Source organism: Ursus arctos, unplaced genomic scaffold (assembly GCF_023065955.2).
Source record: "Ursus arctos isolate Adak ecotype North America unplaced genomic scaffold, UrsArc2.0 scaffold_3, whole genome shotgun sequence".
Classification (NCBI taxonomy): Eukaryota; Metazoa; Chordata; class Mammalia; order Carnivora; family Ursidae; genus Ursus; species Ursus arctos.
Genome location: NW_026622985.1, coordinates 100,585,018 through 100,604,516, shown reverse-complemented (window position 1 = coordinate 100,604,516; position 19,499 = coordinate 100,585,018). Strand labels below are relative to the sequence as shown.

At 39.7% G+C, this 19,499-nt stretch overlaps 1 protein-coding gene across 3 annotated transcripts in view; it reads left to right on the top strand.

The window, feature by feature from the left end:
* Positions 1-19,499, top strand: part of LMBR1 (limb development membrane protein 1) — a 180,989-nt gene that overhangs the window by 152,837 nt on the left and 8,653 nt on the right. The window contains exons 16-17 of one of the 3 annotated variants that reach the window (XM_026479222.4): positions 8,710-8,871; positions 12,001-19,280. In XM_026479222.4, the coding sequence (XP_026335007.1) occupies positions 8,710-8,871; positions 12,001-12,086 (248 nt within the window). In that variant the 3' untranslated portion in view covers positions 12,087-19,280. Of the gene's footprint in view, positions 1-8,709; positions 8,872-12,000; positions 19,281-19,499 lie in introns of those variants that run through there. The other 2 variants (XM_026479220.4, XM_057304482.1) reach the window with 2 other exon arrangements.

The window sequence follows — 19,499 nt, the reverse complement described above, 5'->3', positions numbered from 1 at the left end:
TCTTCTCCTACCGATCTTCCTAGTTCTTATGTTCCATAGATGAGAGAAACCATATGATAATTGTCTTTCTCTGCTTGACTTAATTCGCTTAGCATTATCTCCTCCAGTGCCATCCATGTTGCAGCAAATGTTGAGAAATCGTTCTTTTTGATGGCTGAGTAATATTCCATTGTATATATGGACCACATCTTCTTAATCCAGTCAGTCATCTGTTGAAGGGCATCTCGGCTCCTTCCACGATTTGGCTATTGTGGACAATGCTGCTATGAACATTGGGGTGCATATGGCCCTTCTCTTCACTACGTCTGTATCATTGGGGTAAATACCCAGTAGGGCAATGGCTGGATCATAGGGTAGCTCCATTTATAACTTTTTAAGGGTCCTCCACACTGCTTTCCATAGTGGTTGTACCAACTTGCATTCCCACCAACAATGTAGGAGGGATCCCCTTTCTCCACATCCTCTCCAGCAATTGTTGTTTCTTGCCTTGTCAATTTTTGCCATTCTAACTGGCGTAAGGTGGTATCTCAGTGTGGTTTTGATTTGAATTTCTCTGATGGCTAATGATTTTGAACATTTTTTCATGTGTCTGTTAGCCATTTGTATGTCTTCATTGGAAAAGTGTCTGTTCATATCTTCTGCCCATTTTTTGATTTGTTTATTTGTTTCTTGTGTATTGAGTTTGAGAAGTTCTTTGTAGATCTTGGATACCAGTCTTTTATCTGTAGTGTCATTTGCAGATATCTTCTCCCATTCCATGGGCTGCCTCTTAGTTTTTTTGATTGTTTCCTTGGCTGTGCAGCAGCTTTTTATCTTGATGAAGTCCCACAAGTTCATTTTACCTTTTGTTTCTCTTGCCTTTGGAGATGTGTCATGAAAAAGGTTGCTGTGGCCGATGTCGTAGAGGTTGCTGCCTATGTTCTCCTCTATGATTTTGATGGATTCCTGTCTCACATCGAGGTCTGTCATCCATTTGGAGTTTATTTTTGTGTATGGTGTGAGAGAGTGGTCAGGTTCTTTTGCATGTAGCTGTCCAATTTTCCCAGCACCATTTATTGAAGAGACTGTCTCTTTTCTACTGGATGTTTTTTCCTGCTTTATCAAAGATTAGTTGCCCAAAGAGCCGAGGGTCCATTTCTGGGTTCTCTGTTCTGTTCCATTGGTCTATGTGTCTGTTTTTGTGCCAGTACCATGCTGTCTTTGTGATCACAGCTTCGTAGTAGAGCTCAAAATCTGACATTGTGATGCCCCCAGCTTTGTTTTTCCTTTTCAACAGTTCCTTGGCGATTCGTGGCCTTTTCTGGTTCCACACAAATTTAAGGACTATTTGTTCCAGTTCTTTGAAAAATGTCATTGGTATTTTGATCAGGATAGCATTGAAAGTGTAGATTGCTCTGGGTAGCATGGACATTTTAACTATGTTAATTCTTCCGATCCATGAGCATGGAATATTTTTCCATCTTTTTGTGTCTTCCTCAATGTCTTTCAAGAGTGATTTATAGTTTCTAGAGTATAGATCCTTTACGTCTCTGGTTAAGTTAATTCCAAGACAACGTATGATTTTTGGTGCTATTGTAAATGGGATGGATTCCCTAATTTCTCTTTCTTCAGTCTCATTATTCGTGTATAGAAATGCAACTGATTTCTGAGCATTGATTTTGTATCCCGCCACATTACTGAATTGCTCTATAACTTCTAATAGTTTGGGGGTGGAGTCTTCTGGGTTTTCCATATAGAGTATCATGTCATCTGCGAAGAGAGACAGTTTGACTTCTTCTTTACTGATTTGGATACCTTTTATCCCTTTTTGTTGTCTGATTGCTGTTGCCAGGACTTCTGGTACTAAGTTGAAAATAGTGGCGAGAGTGGGCATCCTTGTTGTGTCCCTGATCTTAAGGGAAAGGCTTCCAGCTTTTCCCCATTGAGAATAATATTTGCTGTAGGCTTTTCAGAGATGGCTTTTATGAGATTGAGAAATGTACCCTCTATTCCTACACTCTGAAGGGTTTTAATCAGGAAAGGATGCTGTATTTTGTCAAATGCTTTTTCTGCATCAATTGAGAGGATCATATGGTTCCTGAGTCTTTTCTCGTTGATATGATGTATCACGCTGATCGATTTGAGAATGTTGAACCACGCTTGCATCCCAGGTATGAATCCCACTTGGTCATGATGGATAATCCTTTTAATGTACTGTTGGATTCTATTAGCCAGGATCTCGTTGAGGATTTTGGCATCCATATTCATTAGGGAAATCGGTCTGTAATTCTCCTTTTTGATGGGGTCTTTGCCTGGTTTGAGGATCAAGGTAATATTGGCCTCATTGAATGAGTTTGGTAGCTTTCCTTCTGTTTCTATTTTTTGAAATAGCTTTAGGAGAATAGGTATTATTTCTTCTTTGAATGTTTGGTAGAATTCCCCAGGAAAACCATCCGGGCCTGGAGTTTTATTTTTTGGAAGGTTGTTTATCACTGACTCAATCTCTTCATAATTAATTGGCCTGTTTAAAAAATCAATTTCTTCCTGTTTCAGTCTTGGTAGTTTATAAGTTTCCAGGAAGTCCTCCATCTCTTCCAGATTGCTTAATTTATTGGCATAAAGCTGTTGATAAAAGTTTCTAATAATCCTTCCAATTTCATTGGTGTTGGTTGTGACCTCTCCTTTTTCATTCATAATTTTATTAATTTGGGTCCTTTCTCTATTCTTTTGGATAAGTCTTGCCAGTGGTCTGTCAATTTTATTGATTCTCTCAAAGAACCAGCTTCTAGTTCTGTTGATCTGCTCTACTGTTCTCCTGGTTTCTAATTCATTGATTTCTGCTCTAATCTTGGTCAACTGCTTCCTCTGCTCTAATCTTGGTCAACTGCTTCCTCGTGCGTGGTCAACTGCTTCCTGCTGCCTCCTCCTGTCCCTCTGTTGCTGTTAGCTTCTTGAGGTGAGAATATAAAAACTGCATTTTAGATTTTTCTATTCTTTTGAGTGAGGCTTGGATGGCTAGGTATTTTCCCCTTAGGACTGCCTTTGCAGTGCCCCATAGGTTTTGGACCGTTGTGTTTTCATTCTCGTTGGTCTCCATAAATTGTTTAAATTGATTTTTGATTTCCTGGTTTATCGAATCATTCTTGAACAGAATGGTTCTTAGTCTCCAAGTGTTTGAGTTTCTTCCAAATTTTTCATTGCGATTGAGTTCCAATTTCAAAGCATTGTGGTCTGAGAATATGCAGGGAATAATTTCAGTCTTTTGGTATCATTTGAGACCTGTTTTGTGACCCAGTATATGGTCTATTCTGAAGAATGTTCCATGTGCATTAGAATAGACTGAGTATTCTTTTGTTCTGGGGTAGTGTTGTATATATATCTATGAGGTCCAACTTGTCGAGTATGGCACTCAAAGCTCTTGATTCTTTGTTGATTTTCTGCTGAGGTGATCTATCTATTGCTGATAGTGGAGTGTTGAGGTCCCCTACTATTAACATATTTTTATCTATATTTCTCTTTATTCTTGTTAAGAGTTGGCTTGTGTATCTTGCTGATCCCCTGTTGGGGGCATAGATATTTATAATTGTCATATCCACTTGTTGGATACATCCTTTAAGAATAATATAGTCCCCTTCTGTATCTCTAACTATAGTCTTTAGTTTAAAATCCAGTCTGTCTGCTATGAGAATTGCTACCCCAGATTTCTTTTGAGGTCCGTTGGCGTGAAAGATGGTATTCCATCCCTTTACTTTCAGTCTGGATGTATCTTTAGGTTCAAAATGAGTCTGTTGTAGACAGCAAATGGATGGGTCATTTCTTTTTATCCAATCTGCAACCCTGTGGCATTATGGGAGCATTTAGGCCATTTACATTGAGACTGATTATTGAGAGATATGATTTTAATGATGCCATGTTGCCTGTAAAGTCTTTGTATCTATAGATTGTAACTTTCTGTTCTGTGTCTCTCTTGGGGCCTTTTTACCTTTATAGAACCCCCCTCAATATCTCCTGTAGGGCTGATTTCGTGGTTACGAAATTGGTTAGTGACTGGCGATTCTGGAAGGTGTTTATTTCTCCATCAATTCTGAATGACAGCCTTGCTGGATAAAGGATCCTTGGCTGCATGTTTTTCTCTGAAAGAGCTTTAAAAATGCCCCCCCAACCCTTTCTCTCATTCCAGGTCTGTGTAGACAGGTCTGACATAATTCTGATACCTTTGCCTTGGTACGTGAGAAATTTCTTTGCTCTGGCCGCTTTCAATACTGTATCCTTGGATCTAATATTTGCGAATTACACTATGACGTGATGTGGTGTAGGTTTGTCGTGGTTGAGCTTGGGAGGGGTCCTCTCTGCCTCTTGGACACGAATGCTTGTTTCCTTTGCTAGATTAGGACAGTTTTCAGCTGTAAGTTGTTCAAATATCTCTTCTAGACCTCTGTTTTTCTCCACCCCCTCGGGGATGCCGATGATTCTGACATTGGATCGTTTCATTGAGTCAGTAATGTCCTGTAACCTACATTCTTGAGATTGGATTTTTTTGAGCCCAGTTTCTGTTTTAGATTTCTCTTCTACCATCCTGTCCTCCAATTTGCTGATTCGTCTTCTGCCTCATTCACCCTGGCTGTCAGAGCATCTAGTTTTGACTGCATTTGATTCATAGCATTTTTAATTTCTGCCAGATTCGCTCTCAATTCCACCCTTAGAGATTCTATATTCTCGTTAATATTTTTTTCAAGTCTACACATCGTTCTGACCAATGTTACTTTGAACTCCATTTCTGATAATTTGGTTATATCCATATCCATTAGTTCTGTGGCAGAGGCCACAAACTCATTGTCTTTTCTTTGCTGGGGGGATTTCTCCTTCTCGTAATTCTGATGAGGAGAGGTTGCGGGGATGCCCAGAGCCCAAATTATTGACCAGGACCCATGCAGTGTGCACTTGTTTTGTAGGGACCTTAGGGATGTGGGCTTCTTAATTTTTCAGCCTGCCTTCTGGGGGAGGGGCCTGCCGCACTGGTACTCAGGCAACCCTGTTTGGGTGGAGTTTCCCTGTCCCCTGCGAGGGGGGATGGGGATGGGCACACTGTGAGCCAGTATTTCCAGGCTTTTGTTCTTTGGCAGCTTTCCCTGGCGGTTTGCTGTGCCTCTTCTGAGAGTCAGAGCAGCAGAGGCCGAATCCCAGCCTCTGTCTCAGAACGGAGGTATTGCAGTCCGCTCTCCGCTGTGCTCTTCTGGCCACTTTAACTCTGTTTCTGTTGGTGCTGCTAAACCCTACAGTGTCCCGGGATGTGTGCCCAACACCCGGCGTCCCAGCCCTCACTTCCAGGGCCGTTGCGTCTCTGTCCTTTGTGTTTCTAACACCGCCAGCCTCCAGCCGCCCCCGCGCGCTCCAGAGCTCCGTTTCAGTGTGGTTCCCGCACTCTGGAGCTCTGGTCTTCAGTCTGGTTGCGCTTGTTCCCCGGCTCAGGTCTCTGTCTGCTCTCACGCAGGTGCCGGTCCGCGAGTCCGCCCGCTCCCCCGTGCAGGTGGCTACCGCTTCCCGGCGCCCGAACGGGGCGGCTCCCTCCCCCTTCCGTTTATCTTCCGATATCTGTGCACGGTTTCACGGCTCCCCGCTTCGTACCTCAATACTCAGCACTGGAGATGTTCATTTGTAGAGATCCAGATGTATCTTCCTGCGTCTCAGGCTGATTCCGTGTGTGTTCAGGATGGTCTGGTAAATATCCAGCTCGACTCAGGGGACCAGCTGAGAAAGGGGACCCCTACTCTTCCGCCATCTTAACTCGTATCTCCAGAGTGATCTTTTAATCAGACAATGTTAGTTAGGTATTTAAATTACATTTGGAACAACAGCGTCTTTAGAACTAATCTGATACTTTGCCTAGTGCTTTGGTGCACTGTAGCAATAGGCTCCTGGATTTCTGTCTATGAGGTTAACCTGAGATGTCCCTGGGACCAAACCTATAAAGAGGAGACCGTTCTCTGTCTTGGGTTTCATATGAAGTCTTGGCCCTGACTCTCAGAATACCAAGTTGAATCCACCAAGAAGTCCTAGTGAAAGCACTTCCCGTTGTTCATAAGGTACCTTCCATTGTCCCTGTGCTAAGTGCACTCTTCTCCTCACTGAGCTCAGCGTGTGGCACTGCTGTCCCAGTGCGGTACATAGGCCAGGTTCAGGGTAGCGGCTCAGTCACTTCTTGGTATGTTCCAGTGCTGTCCAAAGTGGTTTGTCCCCCCAGCATTCACAGAGTCGGTCACTGGGCTGTGCGAAGAAACTGAGAACTCCTATTTACATTTATTGTTTTTTTTTTTAAAGTCTGTCCTTTGTATATAATGTAAAAGCCAGTGAGTAGTACATATATAGTTTTAAAATAATTAAATGCACCTATATTGGGTATATGTGTTCTAATTTTATTTTTGCTAATGGTGATTAAAAATGTCTTGAGACCAGGTAAGACTTTTCTGGATCATCTGGACAAGGGTTTTTATTTTGTGATCTATCAGTTTCTCCACAAATCAGCATCATCATATGCAGGATTTTGTGTGTATATGCATATCTGTGTTTTTCTTGGGAAAAGATCTATGGCTCTCACCAGATTCTCAAAGGAGTATTTGGTCCTAAAGATCAAATAAATTTCTTGTCTGGGATCCTTGGGCTGAAATCACTGAAATTTGTTTTGGAAGGACTGTGTCTTGTCTATAGATAACTTCCTAGGATAAATTAAATAGTACTTTGTTTGAAAAATAAAATATATAATTAGATCTGTATTCCTTTGACAAAGTGAAGTTTTTTGTTTATTTTTTTGAAGATTTTTTTTTTTTTATTTATATGAGAGAGCACAGGAGAGGACGAGGTAGGTGGGGGGCAGAGGGAGAGGGAGAGACAGACTCCCCACTGAACAGGGAGCCTGACGTGGGGCTCGATCCCCTGGAATCCCGACCTGAGCTGAAGGCAAATGCTTAACTGACTGAGCCACCCGGGCGCCCAAAGTAAAGTTTTATTAAGGCTTTTATCTGAGAAACTGTGGCCATGATTGTTGCCATGACTCATGATGTGTAGTCTACGTGGCATATTCTCCTGGGGTCTGGGTTCCTTTACCTTCTTTAAAAAGACATTTTACTGTATGTTTTTATTAATCTTCTCTTTAAAATATTATGGTAGATTATTGTCTCTACAGCTCAAATACATTGATCCTGTGTAAATGTGGCCATAAAAGAACTACTTCTTTAGGACTCCTGGGTGACTCAGTCGGTTAAGTGGCTGCCTTCAGCTCACGTCATGAACACAGGGTCCTGGGATCGAGTCCCGCACTGGTCGTCTTGCTCAGCGAGGGGGGGGGGCTGCTTCGCCTTCTGCCTCTCCCCTCCTTGTGTTTTTCTCTGACAAATAAATAAAATCTTAAAAAAAAAAAAAAGAACTACTCTTGAAACCTCCTATTTTTGTGATACTTTTGGGTGTGAAGGTTTTTCTTTTGTCTCTATGCACTGCTTTTGTGGAGTCTGTCCCTGTAATAGGTGGTGGGATTGCTTTGGGTGGGGATGAGAGCTAAGTTCAAAAGTCAGCTGATAGAGTGAAATGAAGTTTGGTTACTCTTGAAATCCTTAGACCACTCAAAAATAAAGGTGTACAAGATTTTGTTTATATAGTCCTTTATGGTTAGATTTTTATATGGCCCCAACTAGCTCTTCATTTTCTTCCTTGAAGATTGTCAACAGTCCCATCATCTGTCACTTGACTAATTACCTGAATGCCGTTTACTTATTTATTTACCAGTGGTCAGAAAAATCCTAACATTCACGTATTCTTTCCAATAAGTATTTGGCCTATGGCATATTATTACTGAATAGGATGACTATTTGAATTATTCTTTTGAATAAAAAGACTTGTTTTTTAAAATGTATATAGGTGAATTTAAGTAACTTCAATGTATGTATGAGATAACTGCCTTTCTAGGTTTGCCATTTTACTCCACAAGCCTGTGGTTCCAGCTCAGATTAATAATGTTTTTATTCCCACTGCCCCCCACCCCACCAACCCAGAAAGGAATCACCCTGGTTGTTTATTCATTCATGTAGTAACTATTATGTATGTACAAGCATTGCTCTGGGCATTAGGATTATAGGAGTGAAAAAAACAAAGTCCCTTTTCTCATAGGCTTTATATACTAGTGGGGAAAGTAGGCAATAAATAAACCAGAAAGGAAAAGAAATATTTCAGGTAGCATGAGCTACAAAGAAATGTAATTAGGACAGATGGCTGTGGAGGGTCCAGCTGTTATATGTAGAGGAAACAGTTTCCCTCTCCAAGGAGGTAATGTTTGACCTGGGACCTGCATGGAGAGAGGGACCAAGTAGCGGGGAGGTGAGAGGTATAAAGGTCTGTCAGGTTTCTTCTCCGTCATGATGCTTGTTTCCTGTTTCAGTTGAGCACGCTGTGCCCATTCTCTCCATGAGCAGCACAGTAGATTTCTTGTCAGTGTAAGTGGAGTGAGTGCCAAGGGACATTCACTCCAGCCCCATCACTTCCAAGAGACTGTGACGTGTGGAGAAGGTAGGTTAGGGCTGTCTGAGGTTGTCCCACAAGGTAACAATTACATACTCTAACTAGGAATCCCACTAACAAACGAGAAAGTCCGTGGAATTTGATCTGACTTGTACTTTATTTTGTCATGTATTTAAGTATATTGTACCCTATTTTATTAAGGGTTATCTTATTTATTTTTAACAGGAATCACTAGATTTGATCTACTTGGAGACTTTGGAAGGTTTAATTGGCTGGGAAATTTCTATATTGTATTATCCTACAATTTGCTTTTTGCTATTGTGACAACATTGTGTCTGGTCAGAAAATTCACCTCTGCTGTGCGAGAAGAACTTTTCAAGGCCCTAGGTAATTCTGAGATTTATGGATATTTTTTTTCTCTCTTTCTACTAATTTTTAATTTTGTCATTTGAATTAATTTTAAATCTTCATCTGTTCATTTTTCCTGCTATGTGAAACCATAGAGGTCCCATTTCTGACCCACTACTTACTGGTTATGCTCTTGTGTGAAATTACCTCATTAAGCCTCAGCTTCCTCATCTGTAAAATGGTGACAGTATCTTCTTCTTTCAAGGACTGTTGTAAATATTCACTGGCATATTTCTTGTAAGGGCCTAAGCAAAGTCCTGGCACATCATAAGAGCTCAATAAAATTAGCTCTTTTATTATGATGATGGTGGTCGTGGTGAGGTGAGGCCAATAATGGGCTAGAGACTTATTTTTTGGTAATGATACCTCTTACCATTTTTTAGTTACAGATTTCTTTTGATTACTTGGATTTTAGAAGTATCAGGCTGATGCATAATTCTCTTCAGTAAGCCAAATAACTCAGGATAAAAATATTAATATTCTTGTCATTAATAGGAGAGAGGGCATTCATTATCATGTATTCCGTAAGTCACATGCATTGTGACAGTCTTAAAAACTTTAGGTTTGGCTAAGGTATAAAGGGTATAAATGTAACTTATGAATGAGTTTTTCATGCTTACTTCCACATTAGTACTAAACATTTTATATGTTTTTATTTTATTTTATATTTTTATAAGTTTTATTTTATATTGTAAGGAATACCAGGGCAATATAAACTGTCTTGCTATATAAACCCTCTTGGGTTTGGAGTAATTTTAGAATAAAAGAAGGGAAACGCAGTGATTTATTGTAGAAAACCCTAACATTAGGTCATTTACCTAACTTGACATCATTTGAGTGCTTATCCTCTGTATTCTCTTGTGGCTTTAAGCTGTCGCAAAAGGCTACGTAGTGATTGATTCATTAAGGTCCAGATAACTTCAGCCTTCTAAGCAACAATAAAACTTTGCACCCCACCAAGTTCTTCCAACCCCTGTGATTGAAGGGATGACCTTTGGGAAGGAAAAAAGATTTCAAATTATCTATTCATCTGTATTTTATTAAATTTACCCTGTGAGGGGATGGCTGGCACAATAGTGCCTAGAAGTGAAAGTGACATCTCATTTCAGCTGAAGCACCAGATAATTTATGGATTTTCATGCCTAGGTTTCATAATGCTGTCCAGGTTAAACTCTGCAGGGTGAGGTGGGAATCAGCAGCTCTCTCAGCCCAATGTCTAAAGTTAGAACTTCATTTTTAAGCCCGTGGTAGCATCAGTGAGATAAGTTAGCCATAATGTCAGGTAAGTTACCATTTACCAGTCACTAACATGAGATGGTTGTAGACGAATTGCAGTAAATTTGGTTTTGAGTTCAGTATTCTGGATATCATCTTTCTAAGGAAGTCTTTATTAATATAGTGAAATATCGTTTAACTTAAGGTGAAGTCATGTATGTTGTGTCAGCTCTTTGACCATAACAGGCAGTAGAATTAAAACACTTGTGTAAAACTAATAGATGGATTTGTTTTTTTTCCAAATGTTTTCTGTTACTCTTTGGAATGCTTTAAGGAAGAAATGCATTATATGTAGAAAAAGTTCCTCATCAAGTATATGTAATAATGTGTGAATGATTTGAGATCTTAAATTTGATTTCGCTGGAATCATAATATGATTACAAAATTTAACTATTTCCTCCCCCTCCTTTGTTTTGTAGGCTTTTTTCCTCTGCTGCTATGTCAATTGATAATGATAGTATTTGTCTCATAGAGTATCTGGTACATAGTAGATAAAAACCAGATGGTGGTGGAGGTGATTGTTTCTGCAGAGAGACACTGTAGTTTTCTTTAAAGATGTGAAGCCTGTGCTGTGCCCAAATTTGGAAGTAATAATGGAAATTATCCTCAGAGGGGATTCCTTTTCACTTCGGGTATTGATTACCCCACTGGTTCTCTCTCCACCTACTTCCTTCACTAGCAGGCCCTCTTTAAACACGCTTCCCCACACCCAACAGCTGTGGGTTCCTGTTGTCACTCAGTGGTTTGGCCGTTCCTGGGACCAGAACTGTTTCTTGTGTTGGATTGAATTTTTTTTTTTCCTTCCCATTCATCCATCATAGACGGGCTTAATTTTACCTTTTCTTGCATTAAGGTATGCAGGTGGTAGAAACTTTAAAATTCAGAGGGCTGTACTTAAGAGCGATATAAAATTGCTTAACTGCCAGGTAGATAGACTTCTGGAATCTTAGGGGAATAGAATCTTATCCAAGTATGTTTTTGATGTGTCACAAAGGTCTGAGCCTCGTAAAAATGTTTCCTCAAAATCTTTTCCATAGATGTGCTGGTTATGTATTCTTGAACATCTTTGTGCTTCATTTTATTAATAAGTGCTGAGAGCTTTGGTGCCACATAAACTCTTAGATTTTCTTCTCCCTGTTATCCTTGTGAGTTGCACAGTATTATTGTATATATCAGGTACATTATGTAAATGGCTGATGTATGATACAGAGGGGAACTAACGTAACTTTAAAACATAGCGATAACTTTTTATTCTGTGAAGTATCCTTGAATAATGAAATATTTATGTTCAATTTATTCTTTTGCCATTTCTTCTTTCTTTTTGGTCATGTTTTCCATTGCTTTTCCTCTTAATTGCGTGTTTAATATTTTGGTGTGTTTTTCTCTATGTCTTCCTGTATGTATACTTGCATGTGTGTATTTTAAAACAAAAATGGGATCATACTTGTCTCAGGTTAGTTCCCCTGGGAAGCACACTTTGGGGCTGGGACACGCTTGCAGGAGGAGGTGTATGAGAGGGTGCTCTTGGGATTGGATGGAGGGCAGCAAGTGGGGAAGGAACTAACTGTGCAGAGAGAAGAAAGCAGAAGCTTCCACGGGCCCCAGAGCTTCATGGAATTGAGACGAAGGCAAGGCTTCCTAAAAGACAACTGTCTTCTGCTTAGGGCCCTTGGGAGCCTCCAGTGGGGACAAGAGTTCTTTCATCCTAAAGGGGGTCTGGCCAGCAAGCACATCACCGCTTTCACAGTAACACTCGACACTCTGCCTCGTTAGCCCTCTGCCCACCCACGCAACACTACATCATTTCTCACCATTTTCTTAATTTTTCTGCAGGGCTTCATAAGCTTCACTTATCAAATACTTCAAGGGATTCAGAAACATCAAAGCCGTCTGCAAACGGGCATCACAAAGCACTGTGAGACACCACGCAGCAGCACTCTGCGATCAAGAGACCTGGGAGCCCCACACTCCCGACATCCCCGTCAGTCAGAAATGACGCGCACTGACTGTGCTTCACATTTAGGGCCTGGGCCTGGCAGCACCAGTTTTTTCATAACCTCCTAAGAACTTGGCTGCCACAGGCCTTCTCATTTAAGTGTGTGATGGACCCTATAGTTTCCAGCCAAATGCAGGTTCCTCAGGGCAGCACATTCTTCTGTGGACACATTTGCTTGCATCAGTTGATACAATCACCCATATGACAATGTTAGAAAAGGCAAACTTTGGGGCTTTCTAAGAATTCAGTTAAATCCCATTATATACTTTATTCAAAATGGAGAAGCCGTTGTGAAAGGCATCCTTGGTATTTGTATGTGAAGTGAAGGCCCTGCAAAAATGCAGGTTTATATATGCTGGTATTGCAGTGGGTGCATTGGAACGGTAGTATGCAAATGGTATTTTTCACTTCCTTAGAGAAAAAGGCAAAAGCATAGTTCTGGTTTATATTTCAGAATGACATTGACTGGACTTTGAGTCAAGGGAAAAATACAAAATTCTTTTGAAAACCTGATCCATGGTTTTCAACCATGGGGGGATACCTTCCACTGTACGGTGTAGTAAGCTGTGTAGGAAGTATTATGTAATCATAGTTCTCTGACATCTTATGTATACAGCATTCAGTATTACCTCTCATAACATAGTTGCCAGTGTCAAATACACTTGTAACTTAGATTTTGCCTTATAGGCTATATGTACACTCAATTTTTTAAGCTTTTTTTCAAAAATCCCTCAGTTCCTTGTGCTCCTGTGTCCGCTGTGAAACTGCAAATGCTCTGTGGTAGAAACCCCTTCTGTCAACACATTCTTCAGGCCTTGGTTACTTTTCGTATATGCCAGTTTAAACCTCAGATTTACAAAAGTTACTAGTTTAACACCCAGTTGCACAGTGTCAGCATTCATGATGTAAGAATAGTTTTTCAGTGTTTCATGATCCGATAATCATTCAGTTATTAAATTGTAAATAATTTGGGGGATGGCTTCTTGACTTTAAGTCCACTGAATAAAAACTATAAAATTGAACTCTGTGTTACCATCCACGAGGATAGAGTACTGAAAATTGTGCATGCAGAAATAAGAGATGAGCCCCTTTGCACACACTTCGTAGTTATGCAGTCTCTATAAATACGTATGTTCACATGCACTATGTGTATGGTGACAGATTGTCTGTGTTCAGACAAAAGTAAAAGAACATTTTTCTCAACTTGTTGAGTTTAAAGGGTTTTTTCGAGAAATTTATGAAAATTAGACTGTATATATTTGTCATAAAAATTTTCCACTTAGAGCCAAAATAATAAGAAAAATTTGTGTATTCCTAGGTTCCATTGAGTATACCTCTCCTTTATTTTTCCTCTGCATTTCCTTCTGAGCTTTTCTTGTCATTAAAGTACAGCCCAGTTTTAAAGTAAAAGAACATTTTGTGATTCTAAACAACACTCTGTGAATACCACAGGTCTAGTATTGGTAAATCTTTCCGCATAGGATCTGCATACTGAGAAAATTAATAGAAGTTAGCTGTTTCCTAATTTCACTGGTAATTACACCTATTTACACATTAATTGCAAGCTTTGATTTTTACTGAAATTTGCTTGCAATCCATATTTTGAGCAGACTAGATCAAAGGGAGAAGAAAAAGAAAGTTCTTAAAAGAACATCACTTGTAACTTACACTGGTTTCCGGGCACATCCATAGGAAGTTCTTGGGTATTTGTAAGATGTCTGAAATTTTCTGAGTGAAATATTAAACTTTTCAATGTCTGTATCAATTCTTTGTTCATTTGAAAGTTTCTTTCCATCGAAAAACTTAGGCTAGGTTTGGATTAGTAAGCAGTAAAATGTATTATAAATTCCTATGGCTGTTACTGGGTGCACTTCATTGCTTTTGAGAACAGAGGATACACCTCGTGTGGAGGTACAGCTTTGAGCCTTGGGTCTCAGATGCCTTTCATGGGAACAAATGCAGGTGGTTTTATGCTCTCTTTGCTGCATGATTACAAGCACTTGGGGTTCTGTAAAGAGTATATTCCTGGTCACATACACAAGAGTCTTCCTCTTAAGTGAGAGACTTAGTCTAAATGCAGGTGCTTCTATTGGACACACACTAGAGGCTGGCTGCATGAGGCCGCGACAGAAATGGGTGGCAGCACACTGAGGCCAAGCCCTTGAAGTCTGGTAAGGACAGGTACCCCTCAGGTCTCTCATTCATTGTAGTTGTTGTGCTAGTGAAGGAGGCCGCAGACGGCCTGATGCCAGAGTGCCCTGTGCCCACGGTCAGAGTGGCCCTGGGGATGGCCGTTTTGTTCTCATTGGGTGGGGGGATCTAGGTGACTGTGTGAAGTCAGAAGCTCTGTTGACTCTTTCTCACCTTAGGGTCAACTTTAAAGGGGCATTAGACACTGTAGTTAAAAAGTTTCTTGAGGAGACTTAGCCAGTTCTTAATATTTGGTTCTGCGATACTTATTTTAAAATTATAAATTTTATAGATTATAACATTTGTAATTTTTACTGACTTTTCCAAGGCATTTCTTAGATTCAGTATTTACTTAGCTTTATATATATATTCTATATAAAAATAGACCTAAAAGAAGAGACTGTGAAAATTGCACACACATGCATGTGCACACGTGTGCACATACAGGTTAGTTCCTTCAGCGCCACACTGAGAGGTTGATTGATTAGTGGATGGGGATGAAATCTCCTGCATGGTTTGACTCTTGGATGTATTCAGGGCTTGTACTCCGTATACGTGTTCTTAGGGGCGTCGACATCGGCCTTGCTTTGCTGGAGCACAGTAGACCTACCTCTCTGTGCCTCCGTAACCACTTAACCTGCCTACAACATAGGCTTACATCGTTTGAAAACCCTGTGTGGTTTTCTTTGTTGTTAGTGTTAGCACAGTATTTAATGTATAAAGGTAGAGTTCTTAAAATAATTTTTTAAAAATATGAGCATATATGCAGTACTGACTTTAAAAAAACTGGTATGATGTTACTTTTAAACTAATGTTTAGATGCACTGGTATATTACTTTTGTTTACAGAGTGTTTTGTTTACAAATTATCTGTTGGCCTTGTGTGTTTCTATGAGGTACTTTTAGTGTGACTTTTTAAATGTCTTAGAAATTAAAATTTTACAAAAAGTGATTTCATGTTTTGGCTTATAAGCCTTCAAATGTGTTTTTGTTTTAGTTTTACATCTTGAATCCCATCGTGGCTAAAACTTAAGGGTGTATGTAGGTTACTTCCATGTCAGTTTTTTAAGGGGCAGTCATGGTTCTGATGAGATGTTGGACTGAGGAAGAAATGAATGTTTTCTTTCTGTTTTTGTTGTGGAGTTATTGGTAGATGAGTTTCTTCCAACCGTTTTTAGCTAAAATGTAACATCAGCAATGAAATCATGTATGTCATCTAATTGTTCGGGTTATTTAGATACATTTGATTCTTCTAATCTTTTCCATAAAAGGACTGAGCCACACCTACCTGTGGTCCAGGCCTCTTATTAATCCAGAGCTCTCAGAAGAATAAATGCCCTTGGCATCTGGTGAATTCACTGGCAGAAGTCTTAACAGCAGTGGCTTTCCAGCTCTCTGACCACAGTAGGAAATACTTTTTTACATTGTAACACACACCCATACTTCTATACATGTAAACAAAAATTTAACAAAGTAGTACCTACTTTTACTGTATGTGATGTGTGCTGGCATTTTCTGTTCTATTTTTTAGAGTACTAGACACAAACCACACTATTACTAATGAATGGTCAACTTTAGTTTGAAAAACGTGACTTCCAGGATCTAGTTGAAAGATGAACAAACACAAAAACCTTTTTTGGCTTTTGAATATTAGGTAGAATTCATTATCGCAAATAATACTGAAGCAAAAGTATTATGTATGCAGATTACTTGTTGCACTGCAAAAAATGTAATTAAAATCAATAGAAATTGCTGAAACTTTAAAAAATGGATTATAAAATTTCAAAACTAGGTGGTTGATACATATTTCTTGGAGGAGTAGAGCTGGGGCCTAGTTTTGAAGAGAAGTTATTTAGCTTCCTTTTCTGTGTAATTCAATTAGGTAACAGTGTTTTCAAGTTCAAATGTGATCAAATAGGAAATTCAGACAAAGCCCAGTTATTCTCGAATGTGATTTTGGTATTACGTTCTTCCTAAACATACTGTAGAAGTCAAGTTCACAAGCACAGGTTATGAAAAGTAGGGTAGCAGCACCTGATATATATGATTTCTGAGGGTCAGTGTGAACAGAAAGAGCTTTACTGTCTGCATGTGAGGGGGTAGAGATTTAAATGTGAATCTGAGGAGGAAAGTTTGATCAGTTATTAAAAATCCTTTGTGAATGTTTTAATGTCTTCTCTCTTGAAAAGCTCTTATTAAAAGATATATTGCTGATCAACAGTGGCCTCTAAGAACCCAGGACATGCTCTAGTATTAGAGTGGCTGTAGCTGTTCTGTCATGCCGTGTAGCTGGTATATCATATTCAATGGGTATAAGTACTAACAAATGGATTTTTACATATATCTTAGCACATTGTTCTATTATTGCTTTAGAAATTAGTGGTGAAAAACTTCTCTTTTTCTGTATTCTCAGTACTTCACTTTTGGCCACCAAATCTGTGGGGTTTTTTTCTACACCAAGCTATTCTCCCAATTCTCTGTGGATACCAACCACATCAGTATCCTACAGTTTGATTTAATTCTGACACCATCTATGTGGAGTTAGTGCAGACCCTATAGGTTAAGGGCTCAGTCCCATAAGACTGGCTACCCACCCCTACTTCAGATGCCAGTCCCAAGTCCAGGTTGTCCCATGTGCTTTGACCAACCAGCTATAAATCAGGGTTCCCACCACCGCCTCTGGTTCCGTGATGTGTCAGAGCAGCTCACAGGACTCTGGGGCACCGTTTACTTACTAGATGACCTGTTTATTACAGAGGATACACCTCAGGAACACCAGATGGAGTTGCTGCCCGGGGCCAGGGATGGAGGTGGGCGCAGAGCTTCCATGCCCTCTCCAGGTGCACTAGCCTCCCAGCACCTCCATGTGCTCTCTGCCCCGGAAGCTCTCTGAATCCCTTCAGTTAGGGATTTTTTTTTTTTAATGGAAGCTTCACTGCATAAACATGATTGATTAAAGGATTGGCCATTAGTGATTAGCTCAACCTCCAGCCCTTCCCCACTCCCCAGAGGTCAGAAGGGTGGGACCAACAAAGTAGTTGGTTCCACTGACCATCCTTAGGGGCTTTCCAAAAGACAGCACATTAGCATAAGCTCAGATATGGTTGAAAGGGGCCTCTTAATGAGTATCAGAAGACACCTTGATTTTATCACTTAGGAAATTCCGCAGGTTTAATTTAGCTCTGTGCCAGGAATGGGGAGGAAGACCAAATACATATGTCTTATTATTAATTACTTGGAGGGATTTGGTTTGGAGCAGCGGCTTGCTTCAGGTGACCCAGTTCCACTATTTACTAGATGCTAAAGTCTTGGATCAAAGACAATGCACATTTTCAAACTACTTCCCGAGAGACCCTATCAATATATACTCTCATCAACAGTGTGTGAAGCTGTGTTTCTCTAGCTAACACTGGATTTTGCCAGTCTTTTACATTAGTGCTAACCTGAGAGGCAAATATTGAATTGTTTTTCTTTGCATTTTTAATAACTTTTGGGGGGGAACTTTAATTTTTAAGAGCTATTTGTATTTCTACTTTTGTGAATTATCATTAAATATACTTAGCCTATTTTTCTTTTGGTATTTCATAATATCTTCATTGTTTTATAAAAACTCTGTATATTATGGACTAAATGTTTGTCTTTCTGATGTGTGTATTTTTCCACATTGGGTTTTTATTTTTCTGTATGGACATTTTAAATTCTGAAGTAGTCAAAATTTGCAACTTCCCATAATTTTTTGGTGTCATACTTAGACCTTCTCTACTCTAAGACTTAAAAATATATCCCAGTATTTTTCGTTATCTACTTGAGATATAATTCACATATTATAAAATTCACTCTTAAAGCACATGACTCACTGATGTGTCGTATATTCCTGGGGTTGTGTGACCGTCCTCACCATGTGATCTCAGATCATTTTCATTACCCCAAACCTAACTACTTTTATGTCTTCATTTTTTTTTCATAATTCATCAACACTTTATCTAGATTTATTTTGTTGAAAGGAATGAGATAATGGTTGTACAGAGATGTCAGTGGCCACACAGTAACTGTTCATGCCAGGCAACCCTGCCCCAGTTTTAATCAGGGTGGCAGTGTGCCCAGCTTCCCTTGCAGGTAGGTGTGGCCATGTGGCTTGGATCTGACCTGGGAGTTTATGCAGCCTATCATGTGGGACCTCCAGAAAGATGACTTGGAAGAAGCCAGTCAGGCAGAAGAAGCACCATCCCACCTCCCCGGTTCTCTCCTGCTGATGGTGCCATGGATGGACAGGATGTGACAGCTGGGACTCCAAGAGCCACTTCAGATCATGAATTGCTGGTGCAGACAGCTTGAAGAGTTTGGATGCCCACTGAATGCACAGCTGCCCTGCCTCCCTCCTTGGCTTCTGTGGAGATGGCGACTCCTCATGTATCCAGACGGCTGTACTCAGATCTGATAGGAGCACCTGAATGCAATTCTAACCTATCCTTGACTAGTTTTATTGTTTCCCCAGATGACGAGCCAATGTGACAGAACCATATATTAAACAGTATGTGTGATTTGAATGCTATTTTCATGAACTAAATGTCCATAAAAATTGAGCTTTTTTCTAAATTTTATATCCTAAATCCTCTAATTAATGTATCTCATAAACTGATTTTGAAGAATATTCTCCTCTGTTAATGTACCAAACAAACACTAATCTTGTGTTTTGAATTATTAATACTTAAATTTACTCTTGACTTCTGTAGATCTTGTCAGTGACTCATTCTGCTGTCTGGAAACCTCCAGTTAATATGGTGACTTTAGCAGATACACTTGAATTATAATTTAGAAGATGTATTCTTTTAGACACATTAGCATTCACGTTGGCAAAGAAAGTTTTTATTCACAAAACGTCCCAGAGAGGGTTGACAAAATTTGAATAAAATGTGTAGATTAGTTAACACTTTTGTATCATTGTCAATTTCTGGTTTAGATAATTTTACTATGGTGTGTTAACATGAGGGGAAGCTGGTGAAGGGGATATGGGAATTCTATTTTTGCAACTGTTTAATCATTTGCAACAATTTAAAAATCCTAGAGACATTGTGTAAGAAAGAATTATGCTGTAAAGTAATTATGCTTGGTTCAGAAACATGTACCTAAAATTTTAACTCATCTGC